This window comes from Mesoplodon mirus (genome assembly GCF_964341445.2).
Source record: "Mesoplodon mirus genome assembly, chromosome: 12".
Lineage (NCBI taxonomy): Eukaryota > Metazoa > Chordata > Mammalia > Artiodactyla > Ziphiidae > Mesoplodon > Mesoplodon mirus.
The window spans coordinates 49,297,217-49,316,419 of NC_138988.1; the positions used below are offsets into that span (position 1 = coordinate 49,297,217).

The 19,203-nt window shown below is 42.5% G+C and overlaps 2 protein-coding genes across 3 annotated transcripts in view; one reads left to right on the top strand and one right to left on the bottom strand.

The window, feature by feature from the left end:
- Positions 1–3,020: 3,020 nt before the first annotated feature.
- On the bottom strand, positions 3,021–11,053 carry EPM2AIP1 (EPM2A interacting protein 1). Of its 2 annotated transcripts, XM_082639460.1 has the most exons (3): positions 8,353–11,053; positions 5,060–5,088; positions 3,021–3,519 (listed from the first exon to the last, which is right to left on the bottom strand). In XM_082639460.1, the coding sequence occupies exon 1, from the start codon at positions 10,950–10,952 to the stop codon at positions 9,126–9,128; it is 1,827 nt and encodes a 608-aa protein (XP_082495586.1). In that variant the 5' UTR covers positions 10,953–11,053; the 3' UTR covers positions 3,021–3,519; positions 5,060–5,088; positions 8,353–9,125. The 2 variants fall into 2 exon arrangements, with proteins under 2 accessions (XP_082495586.1, XP_082495585.1); XM_082639459.1 differs by lacking the exon at positions 3,021–3,519 and having other exon boundaries at positions 4,070–5,088.
- Positions 11,054–11,344: 291 nt separating this feature from the next.
- Positions 11,345–19,203, top strand: part of MLH1 (mutL homolog 1) — a 58,900-nt gene continuing 51,041 nt past the window's right edge. The window contains exons 1-3 of the mRNA XM_082637803.1: positions 11,345–11,551; positions 13,577–13,667; positions 14,706–14,804. Coding sequence (XP_082493929.1) covers positions 11,436–11,551; positions 13,577–13,667; positions 14,706–14,804 — 306 coding nt within the window. The 5' untranslated portion in view covers positions 11,345–11,435. The remainder of the gene's footprint in view (positions 11,552–13,576; positions 13,668–14,705; positions 14,805–19,203) is intronic.

A 19,203-nucleotide genomic window follows, 5' to 3' on the forward strand; every position in this document is an offset into this window, starting at 1 on the left:
AAAGTATGCAAGGGTTCCAATTTCTCCACATCCTTGCCAACACTTATTTTCTGTTTTTGTTGTTATTGTTTTAGTAACCATCCTAATGGATGTAAACTTGTTTCATTTTTTAAAAAACTTTTTTCTTATGGAATTTTCAAGCATACACAAAAGATGAAGGACCTCCAGGTACCCACAATTATTCATATTGGATAGCAGGTAGAGAAGGACATACCTTCTTTTTTTTGTGTGTGCGGTACGCGGGTCTCTCACTGTTGTGGCCTCTCCCGTTGCGGAGCACAGGCTCCGGACGCGCAGGCTCAGCGGCCATGGCTCACGGGACCAGCCGCTCCGCGGCATGTGGGATCTTCCCGGACCGGGGCACGAACCTGTGTCCCCTGCATCGGCAGGCGGACCCACAACCACTGCGCCACCAGGGAAGCCCCACCATCCACTTTTGAGCCTTTTATGGGAGGCTCGAACTGTCATGGTGCCTGTGGTATGTTATTCAGCATATGCTAATATGCTACCGTGAGCCCATAATGAGGCTCAAGGTCTACTGGAAGTTGAATTTTTGACCATCTTGGACCTAGTTGGTTTTAACCAGTTTTGTTGTATCCTCAACGGCTCTGTCATTCTTTTAAAGGCTGTGCCCTGCTCCCCACCCATGCCCTCCGGAAACCGGTAATATGTACAGTATTTAAACTGTTTCAGAATGAAGCTGAATTCGGCCTCTGGCCCCCGACACTGAATTAAATCTCAGAGACAGAGTTTTGGGTGAAGTAGAAAAGAATAGCTTTATTGCTTTGCCAGGCAAAGGGTGCCACAGAGGGCTAATGTCCTCAAAACTCTGTATCCCAACCTAGAGGGGTAGTGAGAAGTTTTATAGTAATAGTTCAAAGAGGGGATGATCAGCTTGTGGACATTATTCTGATTGGTTGGTGGTGAGGTAAGTGGGAGTCGGCATCATCAACCTTCTGGTTCCAACTAGCCTGGGGTCTACATGCTTGTGGGTGGCATACCGTCCTTAACTTCTCCCACCTGGTGGGCGTTTCAGTATCTGCTAAACAGCTCAAAGATATTGTTATGTGTATCCCTTGAGGGGGAACTGGTTCTGCTGCGTAATTCAGAATAACCTTAGCCCCCAATCTGGGACCCAATTTCTTTACCTGTAAAGGAGTTGGGATAAATGAGCTTTCTATGGATTCTTTAATATTCAGTTCTATAAATTCTGACTCAGAAGGATCAATGAGAACTCTGATAACACGAGACAATAAATCCATCGGAATGGTTTTGAATATCAGTGGTTGCTTAACCACCAGAGATGTGATAGACAACTTTTGGTGTGTCTGCCCATCCCAAACTCTTCTGTAGAGTCTTCCTCTTCAACCCACACCAACCGCAGGACTGGGGGCCTGGAGTGTATGTTATGGACCCCTTTTAAGAAAAATATCTTTCCAGTCACAACAGTGTTCTCCCATTAAAAATATATATATGAGCAGTGGAGGCTGGTGTTCAGAGAGAAGAATGAAGCAGACGTGCAGAGGGAACACACAAGATCCATGAGGGCAGGAAATTTATTTGGCTTCAAAATCTGAATCTCCAGTGTCCAGACCAGTGCCTGGCTCTAGCGGGCCTTCATTAAATAATTGCTGAATGACCACTGAATTCAATTCCCCCACATGGCTTCTGTAAAATACTTATGTATTTCTCTAAGCATTCCCTTCTTTCCCTTTAAGCTAGTGCTTGTTGGGTCTCACAACCAGAAATCCCTGTCAAATACATTATGGGACCCTTCCCTTCACAATCATCACTCTGGCCTCAGGGAAGACATCAAAGACTGGACTGCCACAAGTTCCTGCCCGGAAATGTGGAACTGGCATATGAGACTGGGTTAGTTGGTCAATGGCCCTGGGGTGGGGTATTGATGGAGAGCCATGGAGGTGTACGAGGCTGGCTGGCAAATGGAAGGAAGTTGACAGTGGTGGTTCTGAGAGACATCCTCCCCCTTAAATTGGAGTGAAATTTTCTTCCCATTAGTCAAAACCAAATGGCAAATTTTTGCAGGTGAGGAAATGTTTTGATTGTGGTGAGTTTCATGCATTTATGTCAAAACAAATCAAATTTTATACTTTAAATATGTGCAGTTTGTTACTTCATTGTATCAATACATCAAAGTTATAAAAAATGTGGTAAGTGCTTAAGTCGAATTCTTTCAGTTATTTTATAATAACCAATAATGTACCAATAATTTAAGGAGGTCTTTGTTATGACTGCTATTTTGGACTGTGCTTAATATCAGCATTTATTTATTCCAATGCCTTCTCACCCCTGTTCACCCCTCTCAGCCCCCACCTACCCCTCATGGAAGTGAACATGTAATAGTAAATTGTAATAATGTAACCAAGTTGGTGAACTCTAATTCATAATCAGTGGAACTAAAATGCGAGAACTTACACATTTCTTGAATTTATCAACAGGGTTGTACATTTTAATCTTACTTCTCTAAATCCCTTCCAGGAGTTAAATATTATTGTAAATTATGTTATACTAATTATTTTAATCATAGGGCGTATTTGCCTCTTATTCCCTACAGAACTAGTAATTGACTTAACATAAATCAGTGTCATGGCTTGTTAAAATTATCTATGTAGACTACAACCACTTTAAGGACGGGGTTAAACCATTTATCTTCAATCCCCAATTTACCAGTAGTGTCTAGTACACAGCTGAGCAAGTTGGGGGAAGGGAAGGGATAATGGTTATGATATAAGATGGGGTAGGAAGAAAAAGGGTGTGTGTGGGTACAGATCTTGCAGACCATGATAGACCTTGGATCTTATTCTAATTGTGGTAGTAAGCCACTGGAGGATTCTGAACAGAGGACTGGCATGCTGATTTATATTTTAAAATTAAGGATCAGTTTAGTTGCTGTGCAAATAATTATGAGGGAAGTACGGAAGCAGGGTATATACCAAGGAGAATACCAAGAAAAATGGGTGCTCACGTTCACTGACAGACACAAAAATGTTCATAGCAACTTTATTCATAATAACCACAAACTGGAAACAACCAAAATTTCCATCAACAGTAGAATGGATCCATAAATTGTGGTATAAGTCATACAATGGTATACTACACAGAAGTAAAAAACGAATTGCTGCTACAAGCAACATGGATGACTCACAGACACAATGTTGAACAAAAGAGTACATATAATTATTACATTTACATGAAGCTTTAAAACAGACAAAAGTAATCCATGGTGATAAAGGTCAGAATAGCGGTTATTTGTGTGTGGGGGGGCATGGGGCACTGACTGGGGTACTAGAAATGTTCAATATCTTGATTTGGGTGATGGGTTCAAGGGCGTATATAAAAATCCACTGAGGGGCTTCCCTGGTGGAGCAGTGGTTGAGAGTCCGCCTGCCGATGCAGGGGACACGGGTTCGTGCCCCTGTCTGGGAAGATCCCACATGCCGCGGAGCGGCTAGGCCTGTGAGCCATGGCCGCTGAGCCTGCGTGTCCGGAGCCTGTGCTCTGCAATGGGAGAGGCCGCAACAGTGAGAGGCCCGCGTACCGCAGAAAAAAAAAAAAATCCACTGAGGTGTACATTAAATATTTGCATTTTACTGAATGTAATTTCACCTCAATTAAAAAGAAAAAATATTTTCAAAGAAATTTTATAAATAGGGAGATATAACTATATGTGTAGTTGGTAGTTTTGTCTTCCAAATATTTCAGGTTCTCTTCCAAGGCACGAGGAAGGATTACACTCCTCCTTGAACTTTGGTGTGGCCATGTGATTTCCTTTGGCCAGTGAAAGTGCTCTAAGGGCCGGCCTATAAGTGATTTGTCAGACTTTTTCATTTTCCAAAATGAGCAGCCACACCATACATGATATCTGCTTGGTCAGCCTGAGTCCTAGAATGAGGACCACTTAGAGCAGGGATCAGTGAACATTTTCTGTAAAGGGTCACACAGTAAGTATTTTAGACTTGTGGGCCAGATACTTTCTTCCACGACTACGCGACTCTGCCACTGTAGAGCAAAAGCAGCCAGACAATACATAAACAAATGGGCAAGGCTATTTTCCAATAAAACTTTATTTACAGAAACAGGCAGCAGGACAGATTTTGCCCATGGCCATAGTTCTTCAATCCCTGACTTAGAGCAAAGCCCCTAGCCAACCTACAAGAGAAAAGCTGGGATTTTGGGGTTGTTACCGCAAAGCAACCTAGCCCATTGTGATACAGAAATTGGTTCTGTTTTCGAAAAACCTAGCATACTGAACGTTGGCTTAGTTGGCAGGCATTCAGGAAATTGCTAGTGGAAGATGGAAGAAATAACTTATGCAGGGGTGATGCATGTTAATGGAGTGATGAAACTGTCCAGAGAGAACCTGGAAGGCAGAGAATCTATACTTTACTCAAGAAAAAAAAAAAAAAAAAAAAAAAGACAAGAAAACAAAATATGTTATGGTTGCTGTTGGCCCCATTTGACAAAATAGACAGGAAAGAGATGAACTCAGAAAAGAATCAGTTTGCAAGCAAAAAAGCAAGGGAATAAAGAGAGTTCACAAACTCAAGTACTTACTGGGTAGGAAAAAGCTACTTCTCAATTACAAAGAGATAAAAGCGAGAAATCCTATATGCCAAAGGTTGACTAAAACCCACTTTTGCAGCAAGGATCAAATCACTGGATGACTATCACACCTACTGTTAAAACCTCTGAATTAGTTAATGGGCCTCAGATTAAAAGTCCAACTAAGAGTGTAACACTGGTTAATCCCTTAAACTGGAAAAAAATGGCTCAGGGAAAAAGAGGCTAAGGGTATGGCTCTCCCACAAAGCCTGAAAGCCCGTTACCCAGAAAGTAAGTTCAGAGAGGCATGCGAACAAGAAAGCAAAGAAACACAGCAAATCTAAGAAGTACATATTGACCAGATGTCACTTTCTGGTTACCTTCCTTGGGGAGGTGATGAGGACATTCTGCAGGTAGGAAAGCAAGTGAACTGAATATCTAGTGACCAGAAGGGCTGACTGAGTCATTCTTCTAACATTTTGTTAAATTTACTTACTTTAAAATCCCAGAAGAGCCAGAAATTATCTGTAAAGGAAAAGAGCAAGTAAATAAGATGCCATTTTCTCCTAGGGTTGATGCTTACAGAAGGAAAATGGATATTAACTCTTAAGCAGCATTATCGTTTTCCAATACTGAATGCAACTTTGTAATTACTGAGGTATTGTTTTAGTCCACTAAATAGTTGTCCAATCTTTCTCATCCAGGTTCCTTTGCAAGCCTCCCTTTAGAAATTAAAAAAAAAAAAAAATTAAGACTTCTACATCAAGGAGGTAAAGACAATATTACATGGTGGATTTATGTGAGTATACTCAGCTTTACTACTTACATTTACTAGGGCAAACTGCAGTCTAAGCTTGTTTCCTCAACAACATTCACATAGTAAATATTTGAGCCACATGCCAAGCACTGAACTAAATTCTAGGAATATAATTCCCTAGTCACAAAGAACTTAGTTTCATTTCTTGATTTGTAATATGTGGATAACAATTACCCAGCAAGCAGGTAAGGCAGGACCACTGTGAAGGTCAAAGGAGACTATGAAAGGGCTGTAAAGATCGTAAAACACTATACAAGTATTTATTCATCCAAACATTTATTGAAATGTCAGGCATTGTGCTAAGCACTAGATATAGCAGTGCGCAGGCATATATATGGTCCCAGCCCTTGTGAAGCTCACAGTCTAGCACTGATCAATAAGAAGGAACAACAAAGTGTGCTAAGTATATGGCTGGGGAAGAACAGGGTATTTAGGGAGTGCACAGTAGGGGCACCTAGTCTAGAGGGTATTGATGAAGGCTTCCTAGAGGAAGTGGCATATAAACTGAAACTTGAACAGCCGTATCCTAAGAGCAGTGGTGAAAGCAGAGGAGTGATGTGACCAGATATGTCTTTTGGAAAAATCTGGCTGCACTGTGAAAGGGATCACAACCAGAGAAATGGAGCCTGAGAAGGCCAGTGCTATAATATAGGTAGGTTGATGGCCTTGATCAGGATAGTAGCATTGTAGAATCAAGAAAAGTTTAGGCAACAGGCTTAACAGAAAGGTATGTGTGAGTGGATGCGATGGATGAAGAGGGAGTCATGGCTAACTGGGTTTGGGGCTTGGGTCAGGGCAACTGAATGGTTGGCAGTGGTGGTGCCATTTACTGAGAGAGGGACCAGGAAAGGAGGAGCAGGTTTGGGGGGCAAGGTCAAGGACATGTTGTGGTGCCTATGAGACAGCCAAGTGGACTTAAGTTAGCAATTAGATATAGGAATCAGGAAAGGTCTAGAAAGGAGATATGAATTTGGGAGTCATTTGCATAAAGTTGGTAAGTGAAGCCATGAAAGAAAAAAGAGATCAGCTACGGAGATGATGTAGAATAAGACAGTGTAAAACCAAATTTAAAAAATCCCAAGGACACAGATGTTTAAGGGAAAGAGGTGCCTGCAAAGAAGACTGAGAAAGCATACTTGGAGATGGTATCTCCCTGAAGCCAAACTAAACAAGTATTTAACGAAGGGTGGCCAGTGGTGTAAAGAGGGTAGGAATAGTGACAAGGACTTAGTAAGCTTGGTAGAGCAGTATCAGCAGCAATATGGGAAGAGTGGAAACAGACAAATCTTTTAAGAATACTAGTAGGAATGGGAGATATGAGGACATAGAGTTTTTTAAAAATAGTACTTATTTTAACTACATTCACTGATACAACAGGACTAGTAACAACTATTTTATAAAAAGAAATTTTTAAAGACTGCCATGCAGTTACAGAATTACTTAGTACAGAAAACAGTAAAATACACACTTTTTTCTTTTTTACAAAGACTAGTTTATGGCAATTCTCTATTGTTCAGGGTGAATTTAAAATTCTTAGCTTATGCCTCCCCCACATTCACTGACTATATATCTAATCTTATTATTACCTTAAGCAAAATATATAGTGGAACTTCACAAAATGTACAAGAGTTCAATATTTAAGGAACTGGGGTTAGAAAGCAGACGCAGCTTTCAGGTCTTCCAATTATCCTTTCAATAAAGTACCTGCCACGAAAGAGAATACTCCAAACTATTGGGAAATTACCGGTAGATTTTTGTTGTTGTTGTTTCGTTTTTCACTATGTTGTTTTTCCAGATATTTGTTTACTTCCTGTAAACCCAAATCTTGACCCTTCTTGCTAAGTATCTTAGTATTACGTTCTTTTCTGCCCTAAACCAATTATGTATAATAGAACAGAGCCTTTTAATCTGGTTCAATACCAATTACTGATTTATAAATGCTATTGTGAGCTACCAGAACCTAGCAAGGCCTTGATTGCATCTTACCAGCCAAACTTGGAATGTTGGAATTAGTTTCCCTTATCAAGTATTATCAGTCTTCCCAACTTGCCCTTCTAATTCTGCTTCTACCGGTAATTTGCCCTGTCCCTCGAAATATAAGAGGATCTACACAGGGGGTCTACTGGCACTTTGGGAGGAATAAGTCTTTATTGTGCTGTGCTGTCCTATGCACTGCGGGGGATGGGGTGTCGTTCACGCTGACATGCCAGCAGAACTTCCCTCAATAAGTGTGACAATTAAAACAGTCCCCTTTATGTCTCCCGACATCCTCTGGAAAGAGGGCATACTGTCTCTGGTTGAGAACCACTGGCAGAATTTTGGTTCTTGGGCTCTTTATGGCATCTATTTTGACAGCTCAGGCTTCAGTTCCTTCTAAATTCTTGTTTGTATTCTGGTTCCTTGAATTTGCTGAATTAGTGGCCACAGAAAAATGCATTACAATAGTTAAGACAGGACTTGAACCCAAGTTTTCAAATTGTACTTGAGAGGATCTCTAAGTTGGGTCCTCTTCTTAAATCATTTCACATATTTGGCTTTACTGTAAGATTTCCTTTTCATGGTTAACATAAGTTTGAAAATTACTGTTTTAGCACAAAGCAGATGTCTCACTTAGAAATACGGAAGTGCTACAATCTGTAAATACAGCTGCTTCTTGAGAGTTAAATATTTCCACTTGTGCACTGTCTTAAATACAAAATGTGTGGGATAGTGTCAAATTTATAATAAATCCATTTCTGGCAACAAACAACATTTGATATTATATCACTTTAAAATAAAGGGTTTCCTTTAAGCAGGATTTCTTTATAAAGCTGCAACACTCATGCAGATAGGACAAATTAGCTAAAATATCTCACACCTCCTGATCCTGGGATGCAAACATCTTTTTTTCCTCATCCTTTTTTGACAGGGCCAAACTGTCTAGAGTAGAAAAAAGAATTACTAGTGGGCAACCCCTAAGAGTCTATACTTACCGTAGTCCTTTAGTAGGCAAGCTCATAAAACAGCACCCAATTGTGAAAAATTCAGGGGAAACCTCCCAAAATTGGTTAGTCTGACCTCCAGACTGCAGGAAGCCTCCTAAACTAGCAATTAAAAAAACATTCTTGCTCCTCTGACTAAAATTTTACGTGCTTATTTTCTGTATTAGTAAAATCATTATCACTAGGGCAGGTGGGAGGGACGTGAGAGGGAGGAAATATGTCAATATTTACTTCAGACTCAGAAATATGTCTAAAAAAAATAGTCTCAAACATTCTGATAGTTCGACAAAATACCTCCACTGTATGTACGTTCCTCCTTTTCAGAAACTTCTGCACTTGCTATGTGAGTTTCTGCAAATTGGCTCAAACATATATTTAAGCAGTTGATAATTTCAGACTATATGCATCAGAATTTTAACTTTGTTAAAATAAGAGCTAAAGTTTCTTTGAAACACCTTAAAAACAGACTTCTAATTCAACTCACATTATTAGTACTAAATGTCTTTAAAAACAGTTATATCATAAAAGCAAAAGATAATGACTTTGCCATCAAATTAAGTTTAAAAAAAAGGTGTATGCATGTTTCAGTCCCATACTGCCTCTTGAGATGGAAAAAAAAAATGTCTGAAGAATTTGAATTGTGATCAATTTGGATGAATGTGGTGCTTTCCCACAATCCAAAATTAGTAAACTTGAAAATCAAACAGATGTTTGCTTTTAGAATTGGATTCTTGTTGAGTGTTTCAATGTTGTACTACAAAAGTTTATGGATTTGATTCATTTCTTCCTCTCACAAGATCATCCCAATGCGGTTCTATTTCAGTGGTGGCAATCCGAAACAGGGCATGGAGGTGTTCGTCTGTCAATGGCTGGCTCAAAGTGTGTTGGTTTCGAGTCAAATATGAAAAAGCCTTTTCACAGATTTTGCTACTATCAAACAAGGATGCCACCTTACAGGCAACCCCTTTGATAATCGGGTAAGATTCAGCAGACAATCCGGCATAGAACTGCCCTAAGTCTTTGGTTCTGTATTCGTTCCAAAGGTTACTATTTGCCTGAAGTTTTGTTAGCTCCACCCTTACTGATATAGGTGCATATTCAGGTTTAAAGCTAAATGGATTTGCAAAAAGTTCTAAGTCCTTTTTAATGAACTTGAGGTCCTTGAAATGTCTCTCAAACTCTTTTTGTAGGCGACAGATCACCACTCGATACCTATCAGGATCGAGTATTTTTTCGTCGTCTTGAATATGCCCTTTAAGCTCATCAACAACTTGGCTCAAGGCGGCAAAGTGTGTTAGATTTTTTTCCTCGATATGTCTCTGAAGTAAATTCAGCTTCACTTCAAAGGTACAAATATGGTCAAAGGCAGCAGCAGCAAAGACTTTACTCACTCTCAATAGTTCGCTGAGTTCTCGAAGGTGGTCCATAATATCCACCAAGAAGCCAAAGTCACAAAGCCATTCCTTGTCTGTGAAATGGACCGTTGTTGCCCCTATCGAAACCAAGAATGTTCTTATCTCTTTTCTTAAGGAAAATATTAGTTTTAAAGTCTTCCCTTTTCTAAGCCAATTGTTCAGACAGCGTCCATTAACCCTTTCACCGTGCTCTGATTCAGATTCAGTTAGTAAAGCCTGAAATTCCGGCCGCCTAACGCCTCTGGTCTTAATCAAAACTATCCATTCAGATATGGCATTTACGATCTGATTAACATCTACATCGTAGGAGCTCAACAGTTCCAAGTGAAGAAATCCTGAATAATGGATCACATTCCAACAGTTGGGGCTTACAGCCTTTTCTCTCATGTATGACACCAGTCCTGAGTTCTCACCAATCATCCTCAGAGTGTGGGTCGTGGTCAGTCCAACCATCCGCTGCAGGCTAAGCCCTGCCGTCTGCAGGGCCTCAAGGATTGCCGCCATGAGGGCACCAACACTGAAATGATGAGTCAGGTTGATTATGGTCAGAAGCTCTTCTTGCACCTCCAAATCGTGGCCTACGCCGCGGACAAAGACCAGGAGGTAGTTTTCATAGGCCACAAAAGCCTGGTCGTCCAAGGCAAGGGAATAGGCTTTAAAGTCCTTGGCTCGGTTAAAAAGCTGACTGCGTAGATTTTGGTTAATGTCCAGGACCCTCTGCCGCGTGATCTCCGGAGATAAATCAATGCCATCCAGAACGCTTACGTGATCGGGCAGCACATCTCTCAGCATCACCTCCATGCACCGGTGCACAAAGTCCCCCTCGCCCCAGCCGCAACCCTTCAAGGCCAAGAGGCGGGCGAGCCCGAGACCTGCACGAGCAGCTCTCTCCTCCGGAGTGAGCGGGGCGGCCTCGGGCAAGTCGCCCTGACGCAGACGCTCCACCAGGGCCGCGCGCTCGCCCTCCGCCACATACCGCTCGTAATAGTCGTGCTCGGCCTCGTAGTGGTGCCTGACGTCGGGTTCGCCGGTGGCTACGACCAGGCGGCGACACACCAGGCACAGGGCGCCCTCGCCCTCCGGAGCCTCCACCACTAGGTACCGCTGGGTCCACTCGGCCCGGAACCCCCGAGACTCGTCGATTTCCATTTTGCTCCTCTTGGGCGTCATCCACATTTCACGGGAGAGCACAGGAGCTGGGCAGACCTCCGGGAGGCCGCAAGGAGAGGGGAGGAGCAGGAGCGAGCCGCAATCGCCTCCTCCAGTCTGCGCCAGATCACCCCAGCTGGGGACACCAACCTGCGGCTCCGACACTTCTGTTCCTATTGGCTGGAGATTTCGTATTCCTCAGCCCCAGACATGAGCCAATAGGAAGAGTGGACAGCGATTTTTAGTGCGCAGGCGCACATCCTTCTAGCGCAAAGTGAACTGAAGCCGCTTTAGGGCGGGACTAAGTGAACCGGAACTTACGGACTTGACTGGCATTCAAGCTGCCCAATCAGTAGCTCACTGTCCCGGAAGTGGCGCTGCCGCTAGAGGGTGGGGCAGGATGGCGTCAGCAGAGTTGATGGAGAGATGTGGGCACGAAGCTCTAAGGGGATTGGCTGAAGGCACTTCCAGTTAGCTTCTCGCCGTGACTCGGGCTCCTCTGGCGCCAAAATGTCGCTGGTAGCGGGGGTTATCCGGCGGCTGGACGAGACAGTGGTGAACCGCATCGCGGCAGGGGAAGTTATCCAGCGCCCGGCTAATGCCATCAAGGAGATGATAGAGAACTGGTACGAAGGGAGTCAAGGCTTCCTTAGAGGCTACGACTTAACGGGCCGATGCTCAGGATAGGGCGGACACGCCTCCCTGCCCGGAGCCAAGGCGTGTGCGGCGCAGGGCCGCGGCGGCGGAGGCCGGGGGTCTTGCCTTCGCCCCTCACGGGACCTCGAGCGTCCTCGCAAGACTTTAGGATTGTTGCGAGGCAAGGAGAGGGTTACACAATATTTTCATGTTGCCGTTAAGAGAAGTCCTTTAAAAATTATATATGCGGAAGGTGCAAATTTTTAAATGTATAAAAATTTTATAATTTAAAAAGGGAAAAATACTTCCTTCATCCTTCAGAGGATACTATGTGTTATCAGTTTCTTGCTTATTCCAGAAGTCATCCATCTACATTCAGAAGTACAATTCATTTTGAGGTTTTTTTTTTTTTTTTTTTTTTGCGGTACGCGGGCCTCTCACTGTTGTGGCCTCTCCCGTTGCGGAGCACAGGCTCCGGACGCGCAGGCTCAGCGGCCATGGCTCACGGGCCCAGACGCTCCGTGGCATGTGGGATCTTCCCAGACCGGGGCACGAACCTGCGTCCCCTGCATCGGCAGGCGGACTCTCAACCACTGCGCCACCGGGGAAGCCCCCCATTTTGAATTTTATTCTAAATAAATTGCTGGGATTTTAGGAGAGGACGGTGGACTTGGGGTTTAACTTGTGATTCCCTATTGCCAAGTGATTGACCCCACTTAGGATTTTCCTGCCCTTTACTTTTTGCGGGGTCACTTTAAAGATATCTGATTTTATGGATTCTGAAGTTTAGAACTGTCACACAAACCTTGCGGAAGGAAGAGATTAAAAACGTGGAAAGAAAGTTGGGTGTAAACTTTCAAAAGGAGGCTCATAATGTACCTAAACGTTATGTCAGATCCTTTGTGTTAAAATGCATTGATGTTAATAAAATCTATACGTTAAAAGGAAAAAAATGTCCCAGCGAAGATTGGTAGATTTGTAAAGGGATTGTTGTGAAAACACAAACAACCATCGTGGGTAATGGGACTGAAAGAACAGTGGGTCTGAAAGGACCATTGAGAGAAAGGAAGAGAATTAGAAGGTAGACAAAAGAAGGAACAGGGAGACTGGGGACTGTTTCTCCTTTTGACTTTAAATTCACAAAGGCTGGCTTTTGTTTCTACAGTGTTAGAATTAACTGACAGAACGATTTGGGCCTGTTACTGTACTGTGCCAGAAGACTACAACACTACACATATTAGATCAGTGGATTATAATTCTCTAAGCAGAGATTTTGTATGGAGTCCAGTTATGCTCTTTTTAATACGTAAGTCAAGACGGCTAAGCACAACTTCAATTCAGGGGCTTCTGGGAAAGATCTTTAATATTTAAGTAACTTACTATCTTATTTCTGAATAAAGAATTTTCTGTGTGAGGAGGAGGAAACTTCTCTTTCTCATGCAGCCTCAGTCTGGATTTATTTTCTCTAGCTCTGTAGGTGCTCTATGCTTGTAGGTTACTCTTTAGAGGAATAAAAAGATGTATTGACTTCTTAAAGAATTTTCTGCACTGCCATTTTTTCTTTCCCCCAACATAAATATATTTGCGTAAAGAAAATAATAGAGAAAAACGTATAGAATTTTTTTTAATGACATTTTATAAGGGTCATTTAGGAACGTGAGGCTGAATAAAGTTTGAGTAACAGATGGTAGAATTAGTTAAAAAGTAGGTAAGAAAGAGGCATGTGCTAAAAGGTCCCACTTCTAACTTCCCTTTCTTTTTTTCCTAGAGGAACAGAAATGTTGCTGAATGTCCTATTGGAAATGATGGTTCCCCCCTCCGTCCCTCTCTTCCTTCCCTCTCTCACACAGCATGTAAACTGATAACAATGTAGTCACAGAGCCTGCGAGACAAAGGAAGACACACTGAGTCTTATATTTGTCTGGAATTTGTTCTTATCCCTTGACTCGTATTAAAATATGTGCATTAAAGGAGTTGCAGACTAATAAATTATTATTTTTTGTTTGATTTGCCAGTTTAGATGCAAAATCCACAAGTATTCAAGTGGTTATTAAAGAGGGAGGCCTGAAGTTGATTCAGATCCAAGACAATGGCACCGGGATCAGGGTAAGGAAAACCTCAGAGCAGCAGGATGTTTGTGTGCTTCGTGTGCTACATCTGCAGGAAGTGGCAGGACTTCTCCCTATTCTGGAAACTTTAGGCTTTTATGGATGGAATTGTTTGAAAAATAAATATTTATTGAGTACCTATTCCTTGCTGGGTACTGTTCAGGAGAATAAGGAGGTCAAGGAGCAAGTCATGAAACTTTAAAGGTTGAGTGTCCTGAGCAAAGAGAACAATACACACAAAAACCACGAAATGGAAGCTTGCATGACACACTTAAGGACTAGCAAGGGGGTTGGTGTGTCTAGAATGCGTGGTGGAGGGAGTGGAAGCCTAAAAGGAAATGAGGTCTGAAGGATAACCAGGCTGAGCATGTAGGACCTTGTAGGATGTTGTAAAATATTTGGCTTTTACTCTGGATGAGGTGGGATACTCTAGAGGTTTTGTTTGTTTGTTTGTTTGTTTGTTTGTTTGTTTTTGCGGTACGCGGGCCTCTCACCGTTGTGGCCTTTCCCGTTGTGGAGCACAGGCTCCGGACGCGCAGGCTCAGCGATCAGGGCCCACGGGCCCAGCCGCTCCGCGGCATGTGGTATCTTCCCGGACCAGGGCACGAACCCGTGTCCCCTGCCTCGGCAGGCGGACTCTCAACCACCGCGCCACCAGGGAAGCCTGTACCTATAGATTTTTAATAAAGAAGTTTTCTAATACAGTAATGATTTTTGTAAAATCTGTGAGCCTGGGTGGGATCATCAAGACAGTGAGTGTAGACAGAGCAGAGGTCCAGGGATGGAACTGTGAATTATCCACTCTCAGGGGAGATGAGACAGAAGCAGCAAACGAGGCTGAGGAATGAGGCGAGAGAGGAAGAAGGAGCAGCAGGGCCGAGAGGAGTTCTGGATGTCCAGAGAGGAGGCTCCTGCTGACTTAGAACTCTTCTCCCAAGAGGAATGTCTTCCTGGATTCAATCAAGAAAAGGGAAATTTAAAAAGATTTGGAAAAATGAGTGACATAATTATTCACTGATTTTTTTGCACCTTCTAGAAAGAAGATCTGGAGATTGTGTGTGAGAGGTTCACCACAAGTAAACTGCAGTCCTTTGAGGATTTAGCTCATATTTCTACCTATGGCTTTCGGGGTGAGGTAAGCTGAGGATTGAAGAAATGTGTAAAACATCCTCCTGTGATGACATTTCTGCCACTTGTCAGCATATGTTTCTCAGCAGGTCAATAAGACATGATACTTTTTACTTGTTAAATATATGCAAATTTAAACAAACTTAGATTCAATTTTCCAAAACTGAGAATTGTTCATAAATACTTTTTAAAATTAATTAATTATTTTATTTTATTTTATTTTATTTTATTTACTTTTTTAACATCTTTATTAGAGTATAATTGCCTTACAATGGTGTGTTAGTTTCTGCTTTATAACAAAGTGAATCAGCTATACATATACATTTATCCCCATATCTCGTCCCTCTTGCGTCTCCCTCCCTCCCACCCTCCCTATCCATAAATACTTAATACACCATAAACTGTATCTACAGAGACCCCCCAGGTCTCTTGATGGAAGAAGATAGCACCATCTACCAAGTTTTCTTGTCCAAAATCAAATGTGAATCTTACCAATACTTAGATCCAAGTACCCATATACAGAAAAATACAAGGAGCAAGGGAGCATGGTAAATGGTACTGAGACTGGAAATCACATGATAAAAGACTTGTTTCCTGTAAAGTAAACTGCATGGGGGAGAAAAGATAAAGGAGGAAGAAGCATAGATTAGAAGGGATTTAAGAGGCATGTGAACCAGCTCCAATGTATTGATCTTACTTGGATCCTGATTTGCACAAACTAAAACTTTTTTGAGACAGATATTTGAACACAGATTGGTTATTTGATGGTATTAAGGAGAAAGTACTGTTAAATTTCTTGGTATAAAAATAGTTTCATCGGTTTTTTTTTTTTGAGACCTTTTAAGTTATATTCTGAAATATCTGTGAATGAAATTATATGTATCATAGGGATATATTAAATAGAAAATGGATAAAAATAGTATCTTACATTTTTATGACAATACTCTGTGGATATAAAGATATCATTCAATATATGTAGGGCAACATAAATTGTAATGGCTACATACTGTTCTTTTTTTTTATAAACTTATTTATTTTTGGCTGCATTGGGTCTTTGTTGCTGCGCGTGGGCTTTCTATAGTTGCGGCGAGCAGGGGCTACTCTTCGTTGCGGTGCGCGGGCTTCTCATTGCAGTGGCTTCTCGTGTGGAGCATGGGCTGTAGACGCATGGGCTTCAGTAGTTGTGGCACACGGGCTCAGTAATTGTGGCTCACAGGCTCTAGAGCACAGGCTCAGTAGTTGTGGTGCACGGGCTTAGTTGCTCCACGGCATGTGGGATCTTCCCGGACCAGGGATCAAACCCGTGTCCCCGGCATTGGCAGGCAGATTCTTAACCGCTGCGCCACCAGGGAAGTCCCTGTTCTATTACTTGTACATACTGCAGTCTATTTATATAATTTCCTGTTGAACATTTATGCTCTTTGCCATTTTTTTCGTGTTTAATGCTCTGGTGAATATTTATGTACATACAATGTGTTTTGTTCAGTTATTTCCTTAGGATAAATTTATAGAAATAACATTCGTGAGTAAAGATATGTATCCTTTTCAAGTAGTTTGTATTAGTTTCTTATTGCTGCCCCCAAAATGACCACAACCTTCGTGGTTTAAAGCAACACAGATTTGTTATCTTACAGTTCTGGAGGTTAGGGGAAATGGGTGTCACTGGGTCTCACTGTGCTAAAATCCAGGTGTTGGCAGGGCTGTATTCCTTTCCTCAGTTTCTGAGGTACCAGAGAAACTGTTTGGAGTAGTTATTTGGGGGACAAGAGAGCCAGGGTGGGGGAGGGGAATGGGGCCAATTACTTTTCATTTTAGGCCTTTCTGTAGTTTTTGGATTTTTTATCATGTGAATGTAGTTTATTTTTATTTGACTTATCTATTTATTTTATTCTATTTTATTTTTTGGCCTCTCTGAGCGCCTTGCGGGATCTTAGTTCCCCAACCGGCATCAAACCTGGGCCCTGGCAGTGAAAGCGTCTGAGTCCTAACCACTGGACCACCAGGGAATTCCCTGTTTGATTTTTTTAAATTAAAAGGCAGCTGTGACCCAGTCACTGCAATTTCGATCAAATCCGGGTAGTCTCAAGCACCCTCTGGCTCACAGTGAGCCCCAGGTTGTTCCAGGTAGGGGCAACATCAGACTGTGTACCCTGAGGCCCCCCTGACTTTAAGTAGGCCTCAGGTCAGCCCTAGCAAAGCAGTTTCATTCTGGCTTTGCAACTTTCTGAGTCAGTTCCTAAGCGCATGGCCTCCTGGAGGCATAGCCCAGCTGTAGGGTATCTTTGGGTTTGTAATTAAATAGGGAAGATTTATTGAGGGATTGCTGTGTGCCATCCATGGTTCTCAGCCCTTTGTGTGTATTAACCCTTTCACTCTTAACAACTCCGTAGAGTAGGTTCTATTATTATTATTACCATGTTGTACATATGAGGGAACTGACAGACTTTAAGAAACATGACCAGGGCACACAGCTAGGAAGTGTCAGAATGGGGAATTGAGCCCTGGCAGTTTGACTCCAGAGTCTGTGTTCCTGTCCTCTTGCTCCAGTGCCGGTACAAAGGCCCCTGAAGCATCAGGACCATCTGCCAGTGGCCCTTTCTTTTCCTGGCGTTGGGTAGCATTGTAGTTTTGGATGTATTTAAAGTCCTTCCTTACCACAGGTCGCAAAATCATTTACATTTTTAAAAAAATAAATTTATTTAATTAGTTTATTTATTTTGGCTACATTGGGTCTTCATTGCTGCGTGTGGGCTTTCTCTAGTTGCAGCGAGCAGGGACTACTCTTCGTTGCGGTGCGCAGGCTCTAGGCACGTGGGCTTCAGTAGTTGTGGCACGTGGGCTCAGTAGTTGTGGCTCGTGGGCTCTAGAGCACAGGCTCAGTAGTTGTGGCACACGGGCTTCATTGCTCCGCGGCATGTGGGATCTTCCTGGACCAGGGCTCAAACCTGTATCCCCTGCATTGGCAGGCGGATTCTTAACCACTGCGCCACCAGGGAAGTCTCATTTACATTTTTAATGATGAAAATTCGCTCAATTACATACACCAGGGACATCCAGCTAGGACCTGATCTCTGAGCCTGCGCCATGGTCCTTGTTAATGAACTGAGTCTACCGCAGCTGTATTCACTGTCTCCTGAGATGCTGTCACACACACCCCATCACAGTGCCTGGGTCGCATTTTTTTTATGCTATGGTGTCCTTGGGAAAGGTGATACAGATTCCAAAGGGCTAGCAAACCAATCCTGATTTTAAGGGGAAAAAAATGGTCTTTTTTTTTCTTTTAATTTGTTTAGTCTTAATTGCATAATTAAAAAATATTTATTTATTTATTTGGCTGGGCTGGGTATTAGTTGCGGCATGCGGGATCTTCGTTGCCCGGTGTGGGATCTTAGTTGCGGCATGTGGAATCTAGTTCCCTGACCAGAGGTCGAACCCGGGCCCCTAGCATTGGGAGCACGGAGTCTTAACCACTGGACCACCAGGGAAGTCCCTGCATAATTTTAAATTTATATATATATATTTTAAACTTTATTTATTTTTGGCTATGTTAGGTCCTTGTTGCTGCACGCAGGCTTTCTCTAGTTGCGGCAAGCGGAGGCTGCTCTTCGTTGAGGTGCTTGGGCTTCCCATTGCGGCGGCTTGTCTTGTTGCGGAGCACGGGGTCCAGGTGCGCGGGCTTCAGTATTGTGGTACGAGGGCTCAGTAGTTGTGGCACACGGGTTTAGTTGCTCGGCGGCATGTGGGATCTTCCCAGACCAGGGCTCGAAACCATGTCCCCTGCACTGGCAGGGGGATTCTTAACCATCATGCCACCAGGGAAGTCCCTAAATTTATATTTCTAAACATAAAATTGCTTACAGAAAACAGTTTTGAATAATAGTATACAGCACTATCTATTTGCAGTGTTTCCATTATCCATTTCTGAAGGCAGGCTTTAAACTTGTTAGAAGACAAATCATTTAGACTATTAAATACACCTATAACTCTACACCTGAACACAGTTGCTATTAAGGTTAACGTTAATGCTTGGGGGTGAGGAATTCCCTGGTAGTCCAGTGGTTAGGACTCGGTGCTCTCACTGCCGAGGGCCCAGGTTCAATCCCTGGTTGGGGAACTAAGATCCTACTAGCTGTGCGGTGTAGCCAAAAAAAAAACCAAAACACAAATGCTTGGGTATGTTTCCTTTTGGACTTTTATATATATATTTTTTCCCTTGTTCGAGTAATTATGCTACAGAATCAACTCAATAGCTTCCTTTTTTTTTTTAAAAAAAAAAAAGTCATCAAAGCGAGTGCTCATTGTTGCCATTTGTTAATACAAAACAGAAGAGGCAATTGAGATAACTTCTCCATTAATGATGAGATGGGGTGACCCAGCAGTGGGTTTTTCTTTCATTCCATTTCCTT